Source organism: Mercenaria mercenaria, chromosome 14, assembly GCF_021730395.1.
Source record: "Mercenaria mercenaria strain notata chromosome 14, MADL_Memer_1, whole genome shotgun sequence".
Classification (NCBI taxonomy): Eukaryota; Metazoa; Mollusca; class Bivalvia; order Venerida; family Veneridae; genus Mercenaria; species Mercenaria mercenaria.
In genome coordinates, this window is record NC_069374.1 from 2,612,211 (window position 1) to 2,631,108 (window position 18,898).

At 35.0% G+C, this 18,898-nt stretch overlaps 1 protein-coding gene across 2 annotated transcripts in view; it reads left to right on the forward strand.

The window, feature by feature from the left end:
* Positions 1 to 18,898, forward strand: part of LOC123526152 (tensin-1-like) — an 84,203-nt gene that overhangs the window by 38,846 nt on the left and 26,459 nt on the right. The window contains exons 5-6 of one of the 2 annotated variants that reach the window (XM_045305179.2): positions 10,161 to 10,460; positions 15,503 to 15,529. In XM_045305179.2, the coding sequence (XP_045161114.2) occupies positions 10,161 to 10,460; positions 15,503 to 15,529 (327 nt within the window). The remainder of the gene's footprint in view (positions 1 to 10,160; positions 10,461 to 15,502; positions 15,530 to 18,898) is intronic. The other variant, XM_045305180.2, reaches the window with a different exon arrangement.

Sequence of the window (18,898 nt, forward strand, 5' to 3'; positions counted from 1 at the left end):
AGAATGGTACTATACAACTAACACAGTAGAGAATAGTACTATATAGCTAACACAGTAGAAAATGGTACTGTATAGCTAACACAGGGGCCTCCGTGGCCGAGTGGTTAAGGTCGCTGACTTCAAATCACTTGTCCCTCATTGATGTGGGTTCGAGTCTCACTCAGGCGTTGAATTCTTCATGTGAGGAAGCCATCCAGCTGGCTTACGGAAGGTCGGTGGTTCTACCCAGGTGCCCGCTAGTGATGAAATAATGCACGGAGGGGCACCTGGGGTCTTCCTCCACCATTAAAGCTGGAAAGTCGCCATGTGACCTATCATGTGTCGGTGCGATGTTAAATCCAACAAAAAAAATTAAAAGATATATATATATATATAGCTAACACAGTAGAGAATGGTATTATATAGCTAACACAGTAGAGAATGGTACTATATAACTAACACAGTAGAGAATGGTACTAGCTATATAGCTAACACAGTAGAGAATGGTTCTATACAACTTACACAATAGAGAATGGTACAATATAGCTAACACTGTAGAGAATGGTACTATATAGCTAACACAGTAGAGAATGGTACTATATAGCTAACACAGTTGAGAATGGTACTGTACAACTAACACAGTAGAGAATGGTACTATATAGCTAACACAGTAGAGAATGGTACTATACAACTAACACAGTAGAGAATGGTACTATATAGCTAACATAGTAGAGAATGGTACTACACAACTAACACAGTAGAGAATGGTACTATACAGCTAACACAGTAGAGAATGGTACTATATAGCTAACACAGTAGAGAATGGTACTATACAACTAACACAGTAGAGAATGGTACTATACAACTAACACAGTAGAGAATGGTACTATATAACTAACACAATAGAGAATGGTACTATATAACTAACACAGTAGAGAATGGTACTATACAACTAACACAGTAGAGAATGGTACTATACAACTAACACAATAGAAAATGGTACTATATAACTAACACAATAGAGAATGGTACTATATAACTAACACAATAGAGAATGGTACTATATAACTAACACAATAGAGAATGGTACTATATAAATAACATAGTAGAGAATTTTAGAGACAGCATAAGTGTTTCAAATAAAAATATAACTTTGCAGAACTCACTAATTCACTTTTAATACTTCCTAATTGAAGTCTGTGGCTGAATGATTAAGTTAGCTGCATGCATGACTTTTAGTCAGTTGCACCTTGCCACTGGAATCAAAACCTCGCTGGTGATGTGGAATTATTTCATATGAAGCCTGCAGCTGGCTTACTAGACAAGCTTACTGTCGCTGAGTGGCTGCTTTTTAATTTCTGACTTTTGCAGCCACCGCGACATTACAGTTTGACCGTCACAATATAAAACAAACTGTATACGTAGGATTAGTTCGACTACTGGCTTACTGAAGGTCAGTGGTTCTACCCAGGTGTCCGCACATATCTGAAATACTGAATAGACAGTCACCTGGGGTCTTCCTCCATCATCAAAAGCTAGAAAGTTGCCACAAATATGACCTACAGTTGAGACTGTGTGGTATAAACCCTACAAAAATGTTGGTAACTGGCTTGATGTTCTATCCAAGGGTATTCCTATGCCTGAAAACAATACCAAAAAGATCTGACTCCACCATTCAGAATATTTTAGCAGCCATGATACCTTATATTTGTTTGTGTTGCTAAAATAGAACCCAACCCAAAGAAAATAAATAGATAATAAATTTTAAATTGATTGATGCATTCTACCATAATAAGACATCTGTTTTGTTGCAATTGAAAAATGTTGCCTTAAATGCAATAAGTAACATTCAGTAAGTTCAGGGATGGAACACTGGCTGAATTATTAAAGTTTGTTAGTCCCGTCAGGTGATGCATAATTGATTTGTAATTAAGAAAACTATGATTTGTTGCTTCAGAAACAATTTCTTTCCACCATCAGTCTGTAATTATAATCTGAATAATATATGAATAGTGTCCAGTCCTTACATAGAATGGATCACTTGTTTCAATCTTGACATTTTTTTCCTGAAGCTTATAATTTGTTAGAATAGTTTTTGATTAATAGGTATTGCCACATATATATGTTTCTGAAAAGGAAAATATAGATTGTACAAAAATTGCAACCGGTATGCCTGTTTGCATTTTGGAGATGTGCTCTTTAAGTTTCTGGCTTGGAAGTTAAAAGTGATGTGACTAAGTTATCTTCCATACAGATGCAAATAATAGTTCTGGTTAAGAGCACCAAGCATCGTTTCCTTTGATGCTAAATTTCTTTGATTACAGCACTGATATATTTAAAGCTTTGTTAAGATAAGAATATGTGTTTGAACATCCTTTGATGTAAGGAAAAGTCGAAGAATTTCTATATTGACATTTAAGCAGTGTGTCAAAAAGCGCAGATTTACAAAGATGGAATTCACATTTACATGAAATGTCACTTTACCATGCACAAGCTGAAAGTTTGAAGTGGAAATTGAAGGATTTTGTGAACCAGTGCTTATTAAAATATCATGATTCTGAAAAAGAGATTTATTTCAAATTTGGTGACATCTGCAAAAGAAATGCAGTTTTTCTATCCAGTGAGGCTAGTGTTAAAAAGCGAAGAACTTTGGTTAAATACAATGGTATTGCTGGTGCAGTGAAAGAAAATTTTTGTGGCTTGATAAAGGATGTTGGGAAAAGCTTTAAAGAACTTGTAGATATTGTTGCAGTTCAGTTTCAAGAGAAAATACAATCTTTGGTGACAAAAGTAACAAAAGGACAAGTGAATAACATGATTGAGCAATTGATACCACTGAAACTTACAGAGTGTGAGAAAATTATAATAAGCACAGTTAATTCAATACAAGAAAAGTTGGTTGTGTTCTCTAGGGGAGTTGACAAGGAACTTGCAAGAGTTTTACAAATGTTTCAAAAAGACAAAGAATATGTAGAAGAGTCAGTTGCATTGAAGATAGAAGATATGGACAAAGAGCTAAAGTTTTCAGTGAAGGATTTAAAGATGGATCTTCAACTAAAAATACAAGATTCAAAGAAAAATATCCTTTGCCAGTTGATGGATGCTTGAATATATTTAGGCTTGTCACAGCTGCAGGGTGTGTGAGACTTGGTTACACAAGGTAATAAAGAGATCAAGCTAGGAAGAAGGAATCTTGGAAGCTGCAGTGGTCACATTCTGTTGATCCTGGATGAGGGGAGACTTAGGCGAAGACATTTTGCCCTCCATCTGCGATTCAAGTCCGGAAGTTGTTAAAGAAAATTTGGGAGGGGGAGTGGCGGGGAGGGGGGTGGTGATGATTGTTATGAACTGGTAAGGAATCCAGAAACACTGGTGGTGCATTAGAAACATTGCAGAAGTAGATTTTCAATTCAGTTATATTAATATGGACTATTAAAGAAAATTGTTTTAGTGTAAAGGTTGCTGTCTTAATTAATATTTCTTTGTCATAAAATTGACCTTTTTGTAATACCTTTAGTACACTATTTTTTTAACAACAAAGTATTTGTTCACTAGTTGATATTATAAAAAAAAGCATTGGGAAATGAAATATTTTTTATTTTAGCCTTAAATATCTGTACCGAATAGCAAAACCTTAAGTTTTCACATTTATTTTCATAGTTTACTGTGATATGACTAAAAGTTCATAACCAGAGGCAGTCATAATATCGTGTAAATTTGAATATCATTTTTGGTATTTATTGAATATGCTTGTATCGTATTTATTCAGACAGGGTAAATATATGTATTTCGGGAGTGTTTTATTTTATTTGTTTGAGTAGCAAATCTTAAGGAATCTTAACGGATTTTGAAGGGATATTAGTTTAAAGGTGAGAATTCTTTTGATATATGACACTGTTGTGTGTAAACAAGGGTTTTCTGATTTATTTTAACTTCTCGAAAAATTTAATCAAATTTGCTGTGAAGGAATAGTTGTATGACTCTGTTTGTTTTCAGAGTTTCTTTGAGGTTATTTTGAGTGCTAATTGCATTCCAGAGTCTTAACTTTATCTAATATGTTTGTGTTACCATTAGCATAAATGAGACAAATGATATTTAAGTGACATGTATCATTCCTCAGTGAAGTTTCTTCATTGTATACAGGTTTTAGTAAATGGCAGTGTTTGAGGTTGTGTGTTTGAGCACTTGTTTGGAGGTAGGGGCAGGAGGTTAACTGAAATACTGTTGAAAAATGGCGTTAAACACAAAACAAAACAAACAAAAAATTGACAGTTAGTACTACAAATCATCTATGGTTATTTTTGTTGATTTTATTTATGTCTAAACTACCAATCCACGCAATTAAAGTCCTGACAGACAAAAAGTTTCTATTATGTTTCGATATGAAATTTGGCAGGCTTTATAATGTCCCCTAAAAATAGCTGTTTTTATCAAAACCACAAAATATAATTCTAATGACATTACATGATTTGACAGTTGATGGGTATAATCCTCATATTAGGTGGTATCTGTGGTATGATAATTGAGCCGCACCATGAGAAAACCAACATAGTGCATTTGCGACCAGCATGGATCTAGACCAGCCTGCACATTGGCACAGTTTGGTCAGGATCCCTGCTGCTTTCAAAGTCTATTGCAATTAGAGAAACTGTTAGTGAACAGCATGGATCCTGACCAGTCTGCACATCCGCGCAGGCTGGTCTGGATTCATGCTGGTTGCAAATGCACTATGTTGGTTTTCTCATGGTGCAACTCATATGTTTCCTGTAATTTGTAAATGTTGCCTAATTGCTCACAAAATTGATCAAAGAGATGAGATTTAGTTTTGTATAATCTTTAATTCTACCATTATTAATTGTGCAAGAGGCATCTTCAAAGAGACAGCCACAATGTGGGGTGAAAAGTGTACAAAGTAGAGATTACCTTTAATTGTAGAAATGATAGATTTCAGCTCAGATTAAACATGATTCATGATGGTTTAGTGAAAAAAGTAGAAATTGGAGATACCCAATTAATGATTTTAAATACAACCAAAGCTGTTTTGGCTGGCTCAATGGACTCAAATTAAAGTTATGGCACAAAAGAACTTTTGTATCACTCAGTTAGTGGGTCTTATCTATATTTAGCATCATGTCTGCAGTTAAATTTGTGAAAATGATTGTTAGATAATCATAATCTGTTATGTGAATATTGCATACCATGTTATAGTCAGGCTACCAACTAGATAATCTGATTGATTGATTCGGATTTTTTTCCCACTTTTACTAACTCAGCAAAATTCCCTCTCAGCTCAGATTATCTCTTTCAAGGAGAAAAGGGACATAATGGTATAAAATTGAAAAGCTTAAGGAGTTATCTCCCATGTATGAAGTTACACAAGTGCCCTAAAATAATGCTCTGCTGGGAAATAGGGTGGTCTCAATCTGTCCTACCTCTGTCCTTCAAATTTTGATGACCATAACTTGTCAGCTTCCTCAGCCTGTCTTATTTTTATAACCACAACTTGTCAGCTCCTTAAGTCTTTCAATTTTAATGACCATAACTTGTCAGCTACCCCAGTCCATCTGATTTTGATGACCTTAACTTAATAGCTACCTCAGTCTGTTAAATTTTATGACCATAACTTGTCAGCCACCTGTCTATTTAGCTTTGAAAAGGATGGTATTCCCTTGCACCCATTTAAAGATTTAGTAGTGGTGTTATTTGAAAGAAAAATGTTTAATTTGAATTGTTTAAAATGGTACCAAAGCTGACAGGAATAAAACCCATGACAAAATTACTTGAGAAACTAGATTATGATTTGCCTTGGCCTAACAATTACACAAACATGCAAGGACAAATGGACTATTTGCAATAGTGTTTTATATGTTTGATAAAATAGTAGCCTGACTGAACTAAATGTCTATGTATCTAGTTACCCTACCCACCACAGATATTTATGTGATTTAAATGACATTTTGATATTGTTCTGGCATAAAGCACACTGAAAATAACTGTTTAATTATTGTACAGTAATCTTCACCCTATACATAATTATTAATTTCATCAATGTCTTAGGATTTGTTTATTTATTTAGTTTTTTTGTTTTTTTTTTAGCTCACCTGTCACAAAGTGACAAGGTGAGCTTTTGTGATCGCGCGGTGTCCGTCGTCCGTCCGTCCGTCTGTGCGTCCGTAAACTTTTGCTTGTGACCACTCTAGAGGTCACATTTTTCATGGGATCTTTATGAAAGTTGGTCAGAATGTTCATCTTGATGATATCTAGGTCAAGTTCAAAACTGGGTCACGTGCCTTCAAAAACTAGGTCAGTAGGTCTAAAAATAGAAAAACCTTGTGACCTCTCTAGAGGCCATATATTTGACAAGATCTTCATGAAAATTGGTCAGAACGTTCACCTTGATGATATCTAGGTCAAGTTCGAAACTGGGTCACGTGCCATCAAAAACTAGGTCAGTAGGTCTAAAAATAGAAAAACCTTGTGACCTCTCTAGAGGCCATATATTTCACAAGATCTTCATGAAAATTGGTCAGAATATTCACCTTGATGATATCTAGGTCAAGTTCGAAACTGGGTCACGTGCCATCAAAAACTAGGTCAGTAGGTCTAAAAATAGAAAAACCTTGTGACCTCTCTAGAGGCTATATATTTCACAAGATCTTCATGAAAATTGGTCAGAACGTTCACCTTGATGATATCTAGGTCAAGTTCGAAACTGGGTCACGTGTTGTCAAAAACTAGGTCAGTAGGTCAAATAATAGAAAAACCTTGTGACCTCTCTAAAGGCCATATTTTACATGGGATCTGTATGAAAGTTGGTCTGAATGTTCATCTTGATGATATCTAGGTCAAGTTCAAAACTGGGTCATGTGCGGTCAAAAACTAGGTCAGTAGGTCTAAAAATAGAAAAACCCTGTGACATCACTAGAGGCCATATATTTCATGAGATCTTCATGAAAATTGGTCAGAATGTTCATCTTGATGATATCTAGGTCAAATTCAAAAGTGGGTCACGTGCCTACAAAAACTAGGTCAGTAGGTCAAATAATAGAAAAACCTTGTGACCTCTCTAGAGGCCATATTTTTCATGGGATCTGTATGAAAGTTGGTCTGAATGTTCATCTTGATGATATCTAGGTCAAGTTCAAAAGTGGGTCACGTGCCATCAAAAACTAGGTCAGTAGGTCAAATAATAGAAAAACCTTGTGACCTCTCTAAAGACCATATTTTTCATGGGATCTGTATGAAAATTGGTCTGAATGTTCATCTTGACGATATCTAGGTCAAGTTCGAAACAGGGTCATGTGCGGTCAAAAACTAGGTCAGTAGGTCTAAAAATAGAAAAACCTTGTGACCTCTCTAGAGGCCATACTTGTGAATGGATCTCCATAAAAATTGGTCAGAATGTTCACCTTGGTGATATCTAGGTCAAGTTTGAAACTGGGTCATGTGCCATCAAAAACTAGGTCAGTAGGTCAAATAATAAAAAAACCTTGTGACCTCTCTAGAGGCCATACTTTTCATGGGATCTGTATGAAAGTTGGTCTGAATGTTCATCTTGATGATATCTAGGTTAAATTTGAAACTGGGTCAACTGTGGTCAAAAACTAGGTCAGTAGGTCTAAAATTATTAAAATCTTTTGACCTCTCTAGAGGCCATATTTTTCAATGGCTCTTCATGAAAATTGATCTGAATGTTCACCTTGATGATATCTAGGTCATTTTCGAAACTGGGTCACGTGCGGTCAAAAACTAGGCCAGTAGGTATAAAAATAGAAAAACCTTGTGACCTCTCTAGAGGCCATATTTTTCATGAGATCTTCATGAAAATTAATGAGAATGTTCACCTTGATGATATCTAGGTCAAGTTCAAAAGAGGGTCACGTACCTTCGAAAATTAGGTCAATAGGTCAAATAATAGAAAAACCTTGTGACCTCTCTAGAGACCATATTTTTCAATGGATCTTCATGAAAATTGGTCAGAATTTTTATCTTGATAATATCTAGGTCAAGTTCAAAACCGGGTCACATGAGCTCAAAAACTAGGTCACTATGTCAAATAATAGAAAAAACGACGTCATACTCAAAACTGGGTCATGTGGGAAGAGGTGAGCGATTCAGGACCATCATGGTCCTCTTGTAATAAAAATGTTTTCGGGGAGGGATGTGGGCTGGGGGGTTTTCTGTTATTAAAAGCTGCAACAAAGTTTAAATTAATGAGATCTTTAGAAAAAAAGGAGATTTTTTTTTGTTAATTGAACTGGTTAAAACGATGGTAATAATTGGCTAAAATTCAAATGTAGTTATAAATGCTCTCCATTTCTGCACTGATTGTCTATCAGTCTACATTTAATTGGAATGACCTTGTTCCTTGTTAGACACAGGTTTAACTTTGTAATGAATTTTCACATACTTAATGGCCCTTTGAGTTTTAGCTCGACTTTTCAAAGAAAAAGTAGAGCTATTGCACCTGCCCCAACACCGGCATCGCCATCAGTGTTGCTGTTGCCATTGGTTAAAGTTTTTGATAAAGTCAAATATCTCTGTTACTATCTAAGCTTTTGACCAATGAAACTTTAATAAGTTATTTACTATCAAAGTCTACACCAGGAAAAACAACCCCCATAACTCTGATTTGAAGTTTGACTGAGTTATTCCTCTTTTAAACTTAGAATATTTTGGTTAAAGTTTTATAAAGTTCTTACTGGCAAAGCTCTAATTCAAAGCCAAGCACTGAGAAAGTTGAGCGTGCTGTCTTATGGACAGCTCTTGTTTTACATGAAATCTGCATGGCACTATTCATAATAATTCTCTGTTATTTAGTGAAAGTAAGTGGCCTTGGCAAGATTAAATTTCAAGTTATTGAATAAAGGGAGACAATCTTATTTGAAAGCTAGCCATATCCTGTAAGAGTTCTCTGCCATTACTTAAATCAAGGTTGAAAATGTAAAAGGTTGCAAATAATAATGAAAAGTGAAAATATGTGAAAAATTCTTGATAAAGCAAAAAAATGCTAGGTTTCGTCATGTTCATATATATCCTGTAGGAATGACATGTTATGTATCTAATATTAAATGTCTTTATGTGATTTAATGGGACAGCATGTCACACCATGCTCTTTCAAGTAATTAATTTTACTGTGAAATGTTGTACTAATTAAGTATGTTTACAATGCATGTACATCAGACTGTATAAGGATATATAATCGCTTGCTTAGAAATGTTTTGGACTTTAAATTTGTTGAATTACATGTAAGTTTAGCGCTGTTTATGAATTTTTGTAACACTGAGACAGAAAAATGAAAAATAACAATTGAAGAAAAAAGATGTATTGAGATGCTGACTATGTTAGAACATAGTCTATACATGGATGGTTTTACAAGAGTGAAAAGTGTAGAAGAAAACGTTAGTGAAGTACTTAAATATACAGTTTTCAAGACTCAGGCAAAATGAAAGTTTGGCAACCCAAAACGTACACTTATTTTGCTTTATTTTTTAGTATCATAGATCTAGACCAAGATTTTTTTGCAAAGGGTGTGATCATTATAATGAACAATAAGTACAAGATACTTGACCCTGTGTCAGCTTGTGTACTTTATATATAAGTAGTGCTATTGTTAGGCTGCCATACTGTCATTGAGTCAATGAGTGCCTACTTCCTGTACAACAGAGACAGATGTTATCTGGCGGTCAGTAAAAACCTCTTCACATTATTGTAGGTTTGAAACCTCAGTCGGGTTTTAGAGATCTTTCATTTGAGGAAGCCATCCAGCTAGCTTGCACCACCAAAAGCTGGAAAAAATCATCTATGACCTAAAACTGTGTCAGTGTGACTTTACAACCTACAACAACTAAATTTAGATGAATAATTTTAATACGTGATATACAAATTAAAGAAAATCTACTTATGAATACATTGTACACAAACTACATTGTGTTTTTTTGCAGTTTGTTTGTTTCAGAAATTGTGTTGGGAAAACCAGATTTAATAATTTCTAACTTTAAAAAAAAATTGCATTGAATTATATACAATTTATTATTTCTTACAGAAACCAGAGAGATGCTTTGGTTTCTTAATTCTCATGCAATAAGGAGTTAAATAAAATTAATTATATTCATAGTTAATTATAGGCATACAGACTAACACAGTTCACCGTACTAATGAAACATCATCTCTAATTGTAGGCTGAGGAGCTGAACACTATAATTGGGAATGCCTTCAAGATGGCATACGCTCAGCAAAAGACACGACAACCTACATTTAATGAACTGATTGAAAAACAGCTTGTCGAACAAAAGGCGAAATTTGCCGAATATCAGGAACAGGCTAATCGTGCGTTACAACAGAGACTTAATGAAATAGCCACGCCCACTGCGTTACAGAGAATGGAGCTGCGGAGACAGTCCAGCTCCGATGATTTGTTAGAATCTAACTGCAGTACCCCACCTGCTTCAGAGAAAGATGCAACAAAGAATAAAATATGGGTAGGTTTTGTGAAATTTAGTGTTTGAAACTAATTATTCTGTTTGTTTTAACTTGCCAAACTTTCATATGGGTAGTTGTCAGTGTAGATGCTGTAGGATGTTGATATTCTGTCTTGTGATCTCAAACAAAAGTTTCTGTTAGACAGTGATCACTACATGCAATATTTTAATGAGATGCATATGTAGAACTGACAGGAGAAAAGACTGGAAGATAAAAGGATATCATTTTTAAACAAACAAATAAATATTTTTATTTGATATCATCCAAATGGTAACAGTGCTTGTCCTAGTTGTTACTGTACGAAAATGTGAACGTTTTTGCCTTTATTATAAGAATTTCCAAGTGTACTTGATTTACAGAATATTGTCTGCCTCCCTGGAGAAATGGGGGGTACATTGTTTTGCACATGCGGTTTCTTTTGGTGAAGTGGTCAGACTTCATGGATAATTTTCTGTGGTCATGAAGTCTATGGTCAATAGAGGACTCCTTTTGTTTTTGAGGAAGTCAAAGGTCGAGGTCACAATGACCTTGAGACTGAATACAGTTTCCAGTCAAGTATTTGAGACTGATCAGGCTTACAGAGTTCTGCCAGACTTTAAGCATAATTGTCTAGGCTAGTACATGATTGCTATTGTTTTAGGGGTCATTAGGTCAGAGGTCAAAGTCACGAGTGACCTTGAGGCTAAAAATAGTTTAGGATATATAATTTGACAATGCTTTGCATCTATGGCAGCCTCATATTGCACATGGTTGTTATGACCGTGATTGTAAGCTCACCTGAGCACAAAGTGCTCAAGGTGAGCTTTTGTGATTGCCCTGTGTCCGTCACCGTCAACAGTTTGACTGTTAACACTCTAGAGGTCACAATTTTGGCCCAATCTTAATGAAACTTGGTCAGAATGTTACCCTCAATTAAATCTTGGACGAGTTTGATACTGGGTCATCTTGGGTCAAAAACTAGGTCACCAGGTCAAATCAAAAGAAGAGCTTCTAACACTTTAGAGGCCACATTTATGACTGTATTTTCATGAAACTTAGTCAGAATGTTAATCTTGATGATCTTTAGGTCAAGTTAAAATTTGGGTCATGTGGGGTCAAAAACTAGGTCACCGGGTCAAATCAAAGGAAAAGCTTGTTAACACTCTAGAGGCCACATTTATGACCTTATCTTAATGAAACTTTGTCAGAATGTTAATCTTGATGATCTTTAGGTAAAATTCAAATCTTAGTCAGGTGGGGTCAAAAACTAGGTCATCAGGTCAAGTCAGAGGAAAAGCTTGTTAACACACTAGAGGCCACATTTATGAACTTATACTTATATGAAAACTTATGTACTATCAGAATGTTAATCCTCTTTGATAGATCTTTAGTCAAGTAAATATGGTCAGGTGGGGTCAAAAACTAGGTCACCAGGTCAAATCAAAGGAAAAGCTTGTTAACACACTAGAGGCCACATTTATGATATATCTTAATGAAACTTAGTCAGAATGTTAATCTTGATGATCTTTAGGTCAAGTTCAAATCTGGGCCATGTGGGGTCAAAAACTAGGTCAACAGGTCAAATCAAAGGAAAAGTTAGTTAACACTCCATAAGCCCCTTTATGACCTTCAGAATGTTAATCTTGATGATCTTTAGGTCAAGTTGAAATATGGGTCAGGTGGGGTCAAAAACTAGGTCACCAGGTCAAATCAAAGGAAAAGCTTGTTAACACTCTAGAGGCCACAATTATTACTGTATCTTCATGAAACTTGGTCAGAATGTTAACATTGATGATCTTTAGGTCAGGTTCAAATCTGGGTCAGGTGGGGTCGGAAACTAGGTCATCAGGTCAAGTCAAAGGAAAAGCTAGTGAACACTAGAGACGACATTTATGACCATATCTTTATGAAACTTGGTCAGAATGTTAAACTTAATGATCTTAAAGTTAAGTTGAAATATGGGTCAGGTGGGTTCAAAAACTAGGTCACCAGTTCAAATCAAAAGTGAAGCTTGTTAACAATCTTGAAGCAACATTTATGACCGTATCTTCATGAAACTTGGTCAGAATGTTAATGTTGATGATCTTTAGATCAAGTTCGAAACAGGGTCAGGTGGGTTTAAAAACTAGGTCACAAGGTCAGATAAAAAAAAAGCTTGTTAACATTCTAGAGGCCACATTTATGAGTGTATCTTCATGAAACTTAGTCAGAATGTTAATCTTGGTGATCTTTAGGTCAGTAGGTCAGGTGAGTGATACAGGGCCTTCATGGCCTTCTTGTTTTTGATAATTGGATGAAAAGGTCAAGGTGATAGCAGACTTTAGACTAAAACTTACACACACCCTTACCTACTACAAGCCATCATGGAGGAGAGGCATTTTTGCTTTACGAGCAACCCGTTAATGTTATATTTGAACAATTCCCTAAAGCCCATGAAAACAATAATCAGTTTTTCTTTGGTAAATGAAATACTGGTACAGAACAGTTCAATTTTTGCTTCTTTTGTTTCCATTACTTTTGTTAACAATGTGAAAGAACTCAGGTATGTGATTTTTTTTCAGATAAAATTGCAGGAACTTTTGTGTTTATGGCCAAACGTAGCGACAAACGTAATTTTTTTCTTGTGAATCTGCCGCTTCGTATTTCCTTGTTTGTTTCACTGTACCCACAATGCAGTATTGTTATTCCTCACTGTTACTTAAATATTCAGCTATTCGTAAGGAGCAGTCACTAGATTTTTTTTTTTTGCACAAAATTCAGTGGTTTTATTTAAGGTGGATTGAAATGTTATTTGCTCAAAATCTTTAAAATTTTGTATTTTATTTATTATATCTAAAAAAAATATAAACCTATGTATTTTTTTGGAAAGGAAATTTAAAGGTTTATATACTTCCTTAATATAATAAAAAATGCACAAACATTTAATGACTTCAGTGCATAAAATTTCATAAAGCGTGAAACACAACCTTAAATTGGCTATGTTTGTGGGGACCATTAGGGTAGTGGAGTCGTAATTAAAATCGGAAAGTTGTAAACGTATTCTCCATAATATACAGTTGAAATTCGGTATCGCAAATTCCAAGGGATTAAGTATGTCACTTTAAGGTAACCAGAATTTAACTTAAAATGATATTTTGTACACATGTTTTATGACGGGACTTGAAAATGTTTTCCAGATAGCCAGAATTTCGAGATAAGCGAGTTTCAGATATCGATTTTCAACTGTTTACATGTAATTTCAGCATTCTCAGGATTTAATGGAAAATCATGTTTGTGCTGTATTTATATCTGAAGAAAGCTGATCTGTAGCATTCATGAAGGGATGTCTCTCAAATTTGTTTAAATGAACACCAAACTTGGTCAAAAGCAAGGTCAAAAGGTCAAAGTTCTCTTTTGATCTGCGAAATAGGCCCAAATATGGGCGTCTTAGGCCCATTTGGGCCTCTGCTTTTTATAGAACAAGGACAACATGTATTTCTTTGTATATCAAAACAGTCATGATGTATTAGTCACTTGCACTGATAGCTCTGGTTTATGTTGTGTTAGGTTGCCCACTGTGGTTTCTCTGTCTGTCTTTTTGTGTTGTTCATTCCCAGTGTTACCACTGTAATTGTGAAAACTTGTTTGTGTTGTTCTTTCCCTATTTGTCTCTGTGTGAACAGGTTGTTTGTATTATTCCTTCCCCCTTTTCCTCCGTCTGTATAAACAAATAGGTTTTCCCATCTTGCCTCCATCTGTATAAATGAACAGGTTGTTTGTATTATTCATTCCCATCTTGCCTCCGTCTGTATAAATGAACAGGTTGTTTGTATTATTCATTCCCATCTTGCCTCCATCTGTATAATTGAACAGGTTGTTTGTATTATTCATTCCCATCTTGCCTCCGTCTGTATAATTGAACAGGTTGTTTGTATTATTCATTCCCATCTTGCCTCCATCTGTATAAATGAACAGGTTGTTTGTATTATTCATTCCCCTCTTGCCTCCGTCTGTATAAATGAACAGGTTGTTTGTATTATTCATTCCCCTCTTGCCTCCGTCTGTATAAATGAACAGTTGTTTGTATTATTCATTTCCCTCTTGCCTCCGTCTGTATAAATGAACAGGTTGTTTGTATTATTCATTTCCCTCTTGCCTCCGTCTGTATAGATGAACAGGTTGTTTGTATTATTCATTTCCCTCTTGCCTCCGTCTGTATAAATGAACAGGCTCCGTCTGTATAATTGAACAGGTTGTTTGTATTATTCATTCCCATCTTGCCTCCATCTGTATAAATGAACAGGTTGTTTGTATTATTTATTCCCCTCTTGCCTCCGTCTGTATAAATAAACAGGTTGTTTGTATCATTCATTCCCCCTCTTGCCTCCGTCTGTATAAATGAACAGGTTGTTTGTATTATTCATTTCCCTCTTGCCTCCGTCTGTATAAATGAACAGGTTGTTTGTATTATTCATTCCCGTCTTGCCTCCATCTGTATAAATGAACAGGTTCCGTCTGTATAAATGAACAGGTTGTTTGTATTATTTATTCCCCTCTTGCCTCCGTCTGTATAAATGAACAGGTTGTTTGTATCATTCATTCCCCCTCTTGCCTCCGACTGTATAAATGAACAGGTTGTTTGTATTATTCATTCCCCTCTTGTATAAACGTGCCATTTCTCACAGGAGACACATAACTGCAATGACCATAGTTAGTGTTCTGTGGACACACTACTGTTTCATTACTGTGAGATGTATCCATGGAGACACACTTCTGAGAAAAAAAATAATGCTCACAGTGCCTTTATTTTTCTCAAATATATTGTGTCACAAATGTCTTGGCAAACTTACCAATACTAAATAAAAAACAAAACTTAGTGCTTTCAAAGAAAAGTGAGAATAATTATAAACAAAAATAAATTGGTCAATCAGAACTCTAGCATTCTTTAATAGAACAATCAGACAAGTTTCATTTTCATTTATTTTCCACTTATCTATAAGCATGAAAATTTGAAGGGCCTCCATATAATAATTATTATGTAGTTCTCTGAACTTGATTTTTAGAAAATTTTTGCTTATTTCAGTACTCACTGGGTAGATATCCAAGAAAGGTACATGACACCGCTTATCTTTTATCATTTTCTCTTTATTTTATATATATTTTTATGTAATAAATTATGCGTAAAACAAGAAATTTTGCAGTGAATAATCAGTTTTGTATTGTCATTTTGTAAAGAATATTTAGTATGATATGACAGTAATACCGTGTTTCTCCCAAATGAGTATGACATTGTTCAGAGTAGTACAAAGTCCATGCTGGTTTAAATTTCACATGTAAATGAATTTTGGTTTCTGTTTCAGCATTATTTAAATGAATACAAACATAAATCTGTTTCAAACACTTTGTACTTACCATTGAACTTTTGTCTTAATAATTAAGTAATTTGGATCACTGAAATTGATTTTTTTGAAAAGGTATTTAAGCGCTTGAAAATATATGGACGGACTCTATCTACTGATAGATTAATGTGCTTAAAATAAGTGTACTCATTAGGTGAAATATGGTTTACTTTTTAGCGCACCTGTAGGCACAATGTGTTGAAGGTGAGCTGTTGTGATTTCCCTCTGTCCCGACAGTCCGTCATCATTTGTTGTTAACAATTTTACTATGAACACTCTAGAAGTTACAGTTTTGGTTCATTATCATAACGAAACTTGGTCAGAATGTTAACCTGAATAAAGTTGTTGGCAAGTTTTATACTAGGTCATAATTATGATGTCAAAAGGCAGGTCACTAGTCTTCTAGAGACAACATTTTGTTCCTTACATTCAAAACTAGGCCAGGTGAGTGATACAGGACTTTCATAGTCCTCTTGTATTGAAATACTGTTTTGGCATGACCTTTACAGGGTGACCATAAATATAAAGTAGAAATTGTTAGAAGCAGGGTTTCAGAAATCCCATGTCCGGAGCCCGAGGGCTACCAGAAAATTCTGCCGGGCTACTAAATTTTTTCAGAGCGTGCCTGCCGGGCTACCTTTAAACTTCGTATCGAGTAGCCCGGAAATCAATAATTTAGTCTTCAAATATAATTTTGATAGTTGTCTATAATCCCCTTTTTTATCAAGAGATACACGCCCAAGGCTTTAATTATTATCACCTACTGTCATAATCGGCAAACAATTAATCGTTAAATCGTACCCGCAGGCAAATGTTTACAAAAACATGTGCACGAGTGATTTTAGACTGATCCAATAACACCAAAGCCGCTGATCGGTATTGTTTAAAACAATATGCAAACCAGTCTTAAAATTACGTCATTTTTGCCACCTGCCAAAGTCTACTTTCGGTTTCGCTGACCTCAATATTTATCGAGCGATCAGAAAGAACAGATGTTTGATTTTGAGGCAGTTTAGTGCCTACACTGATCGTTTATGCTTTTCGATTTAAATACTTGCTTAACATGCAAAAAAATCGACCATGATTTAGCAAAATATCAGAAAGTATACAGAATTTTGGACAAACATAAATTCGGATAAGTGAATACACAGTGCCAAGAATCTGATAGAGGTTATATAAGCGGTTCTAGTCCGTTTATTAAACCAGACAGATATTTGAAATCGGACAGAATTATTATGTCAACTTTAAAAAATTTTGAGATAAATTACAATTCATACAGCTCTAAGGAATTTGCAAGTTTATAGAAATTCACAGATTTGCGTTCTCTTTTTTATATTGCCATGTTGCAATAACTATCAGGAGTACTCCTGATAATATTTCTCAGTTTAAATACATGCACCGGTTTTATCTTTGAAAGGAGAAAAAGGAGTAATGATAATTGCTATTTAAGAGAACAAAATTTATAACAATGTGCATATAGCTAAAATTATGAAACCTCTAATAATTTAATCAGTCCATCCACTGTAGTATAGAAGCACATAGTAAATAAACTGAAATGGCCATTGCCAAATAAACTTAAATGTCCGGGCTACCAGTTTAAAATTTTGGTAGCCCAATGGGCTACCAATAAATTTGCAGATTTCTGAAACCCTGTTAGAAGTAATGCAAACATTACAAAAAGTGAAAGAGTTTGTAAAGAATTCTTGTCCATGTTGTTACAAGTCTTACAATGTCCAGTCCTCCACTGCTGTTAAGGAAACTTTGAACACAGTCTGTGGCATTTAGTGAGTTATGTCGCATGCTCCAATCATGAAATTAAGTAAAACAGATTTCTAACTATTGCAAGTCCATATCTATGTTTTTTCGATAACAAAGAAAGCATTTGATTATTTGGAACTCAGTTTTACTGCAATATATAAACAGGACCATTGCTACATGAAAAAAATCCTACATTGAAAAATTTCAGTAAACCTGCTTCAAATTATTATCTTGGTTGGTTTTATGGCCACTCTGTGCGTGTTTTCAGCTGAATGGCACCCAGGGCTTGGGTATTTCTATTTTATTGTGATATTTAATTTCCTTAGAAAACAGCTTTTATCCTTTATTTTTGATAGAAAATGATATTACTCTCTTCTTTGCAGTAACGGCAAGGGTTTTGTAGCCATTTTGCTATTTGCATTTTGTTTTGAATTTGTAGGAAGGGAGCTAACTCCTACAGGCTTAATTAATATCCAAACATTACTTTTGCTGTTACTTTGCAGTTTTATTTACATGCTGTACTTTAATAATTGTAATAAGGCTATTTCACATATATACTGAACTGAAAGGGAGTCCAGAGATGTGGTTTATTTGCCTCCACAGAGTGGTGGGGGCATAGATTTGGTCTTGTCTGTGCATGTGTCCGTCCTAAAAATTGTTTGTGATGCACCTAGCTCAAAAAGTATTTGATATAAATTGATGAAACCTTGCATGAGTCTTTATCATGATATGAACTTGTGCACCTTTTATTAATCATCTGGCTTTGCCCCTTATTTCCAAAGTTATGGCCCCTGAAATAGTGTAAAATGCACATTTTCACCTAATGATGTGCTTAGCTCAAAAAGTATTTGACGTAACTTTATGAAACCTTGCATGAGTCTTTATCATGATGTGACCTTGTACACTTGGCATTCTTCTTGAGATTTTAGCACTAATTACAGAGTTACAGCCCTTGAAATAGCCAAAATAGTAGATTGTTTTGTTTGTGAAGCTCATAATATATTATCTCAAAAAGTTTTGGTCTAGAATAATGAATCCTTTATTTAAAATGTTTGTTGAGGCTATAACCCCTTAAGACTGCAAACATTTGAATTATTGCCCCTAATTTGTGACAAATGTACAAGTGGGGGCACACCCTGTGTCCCACAGACACATTCTAGTTCTTTGTTGGGCTTGATGTAGATCCATTAAACCTCTTGGCAAAAAAAAGCTATGGAAAAACATGAACTTGGTCACTATTTCAGACCAAAACTCGGTCATCTAACTACGTACTACAAGTATGTAAATTCTTGCCTGTTTTGACTGTTTTGTTTTTCTTGTCG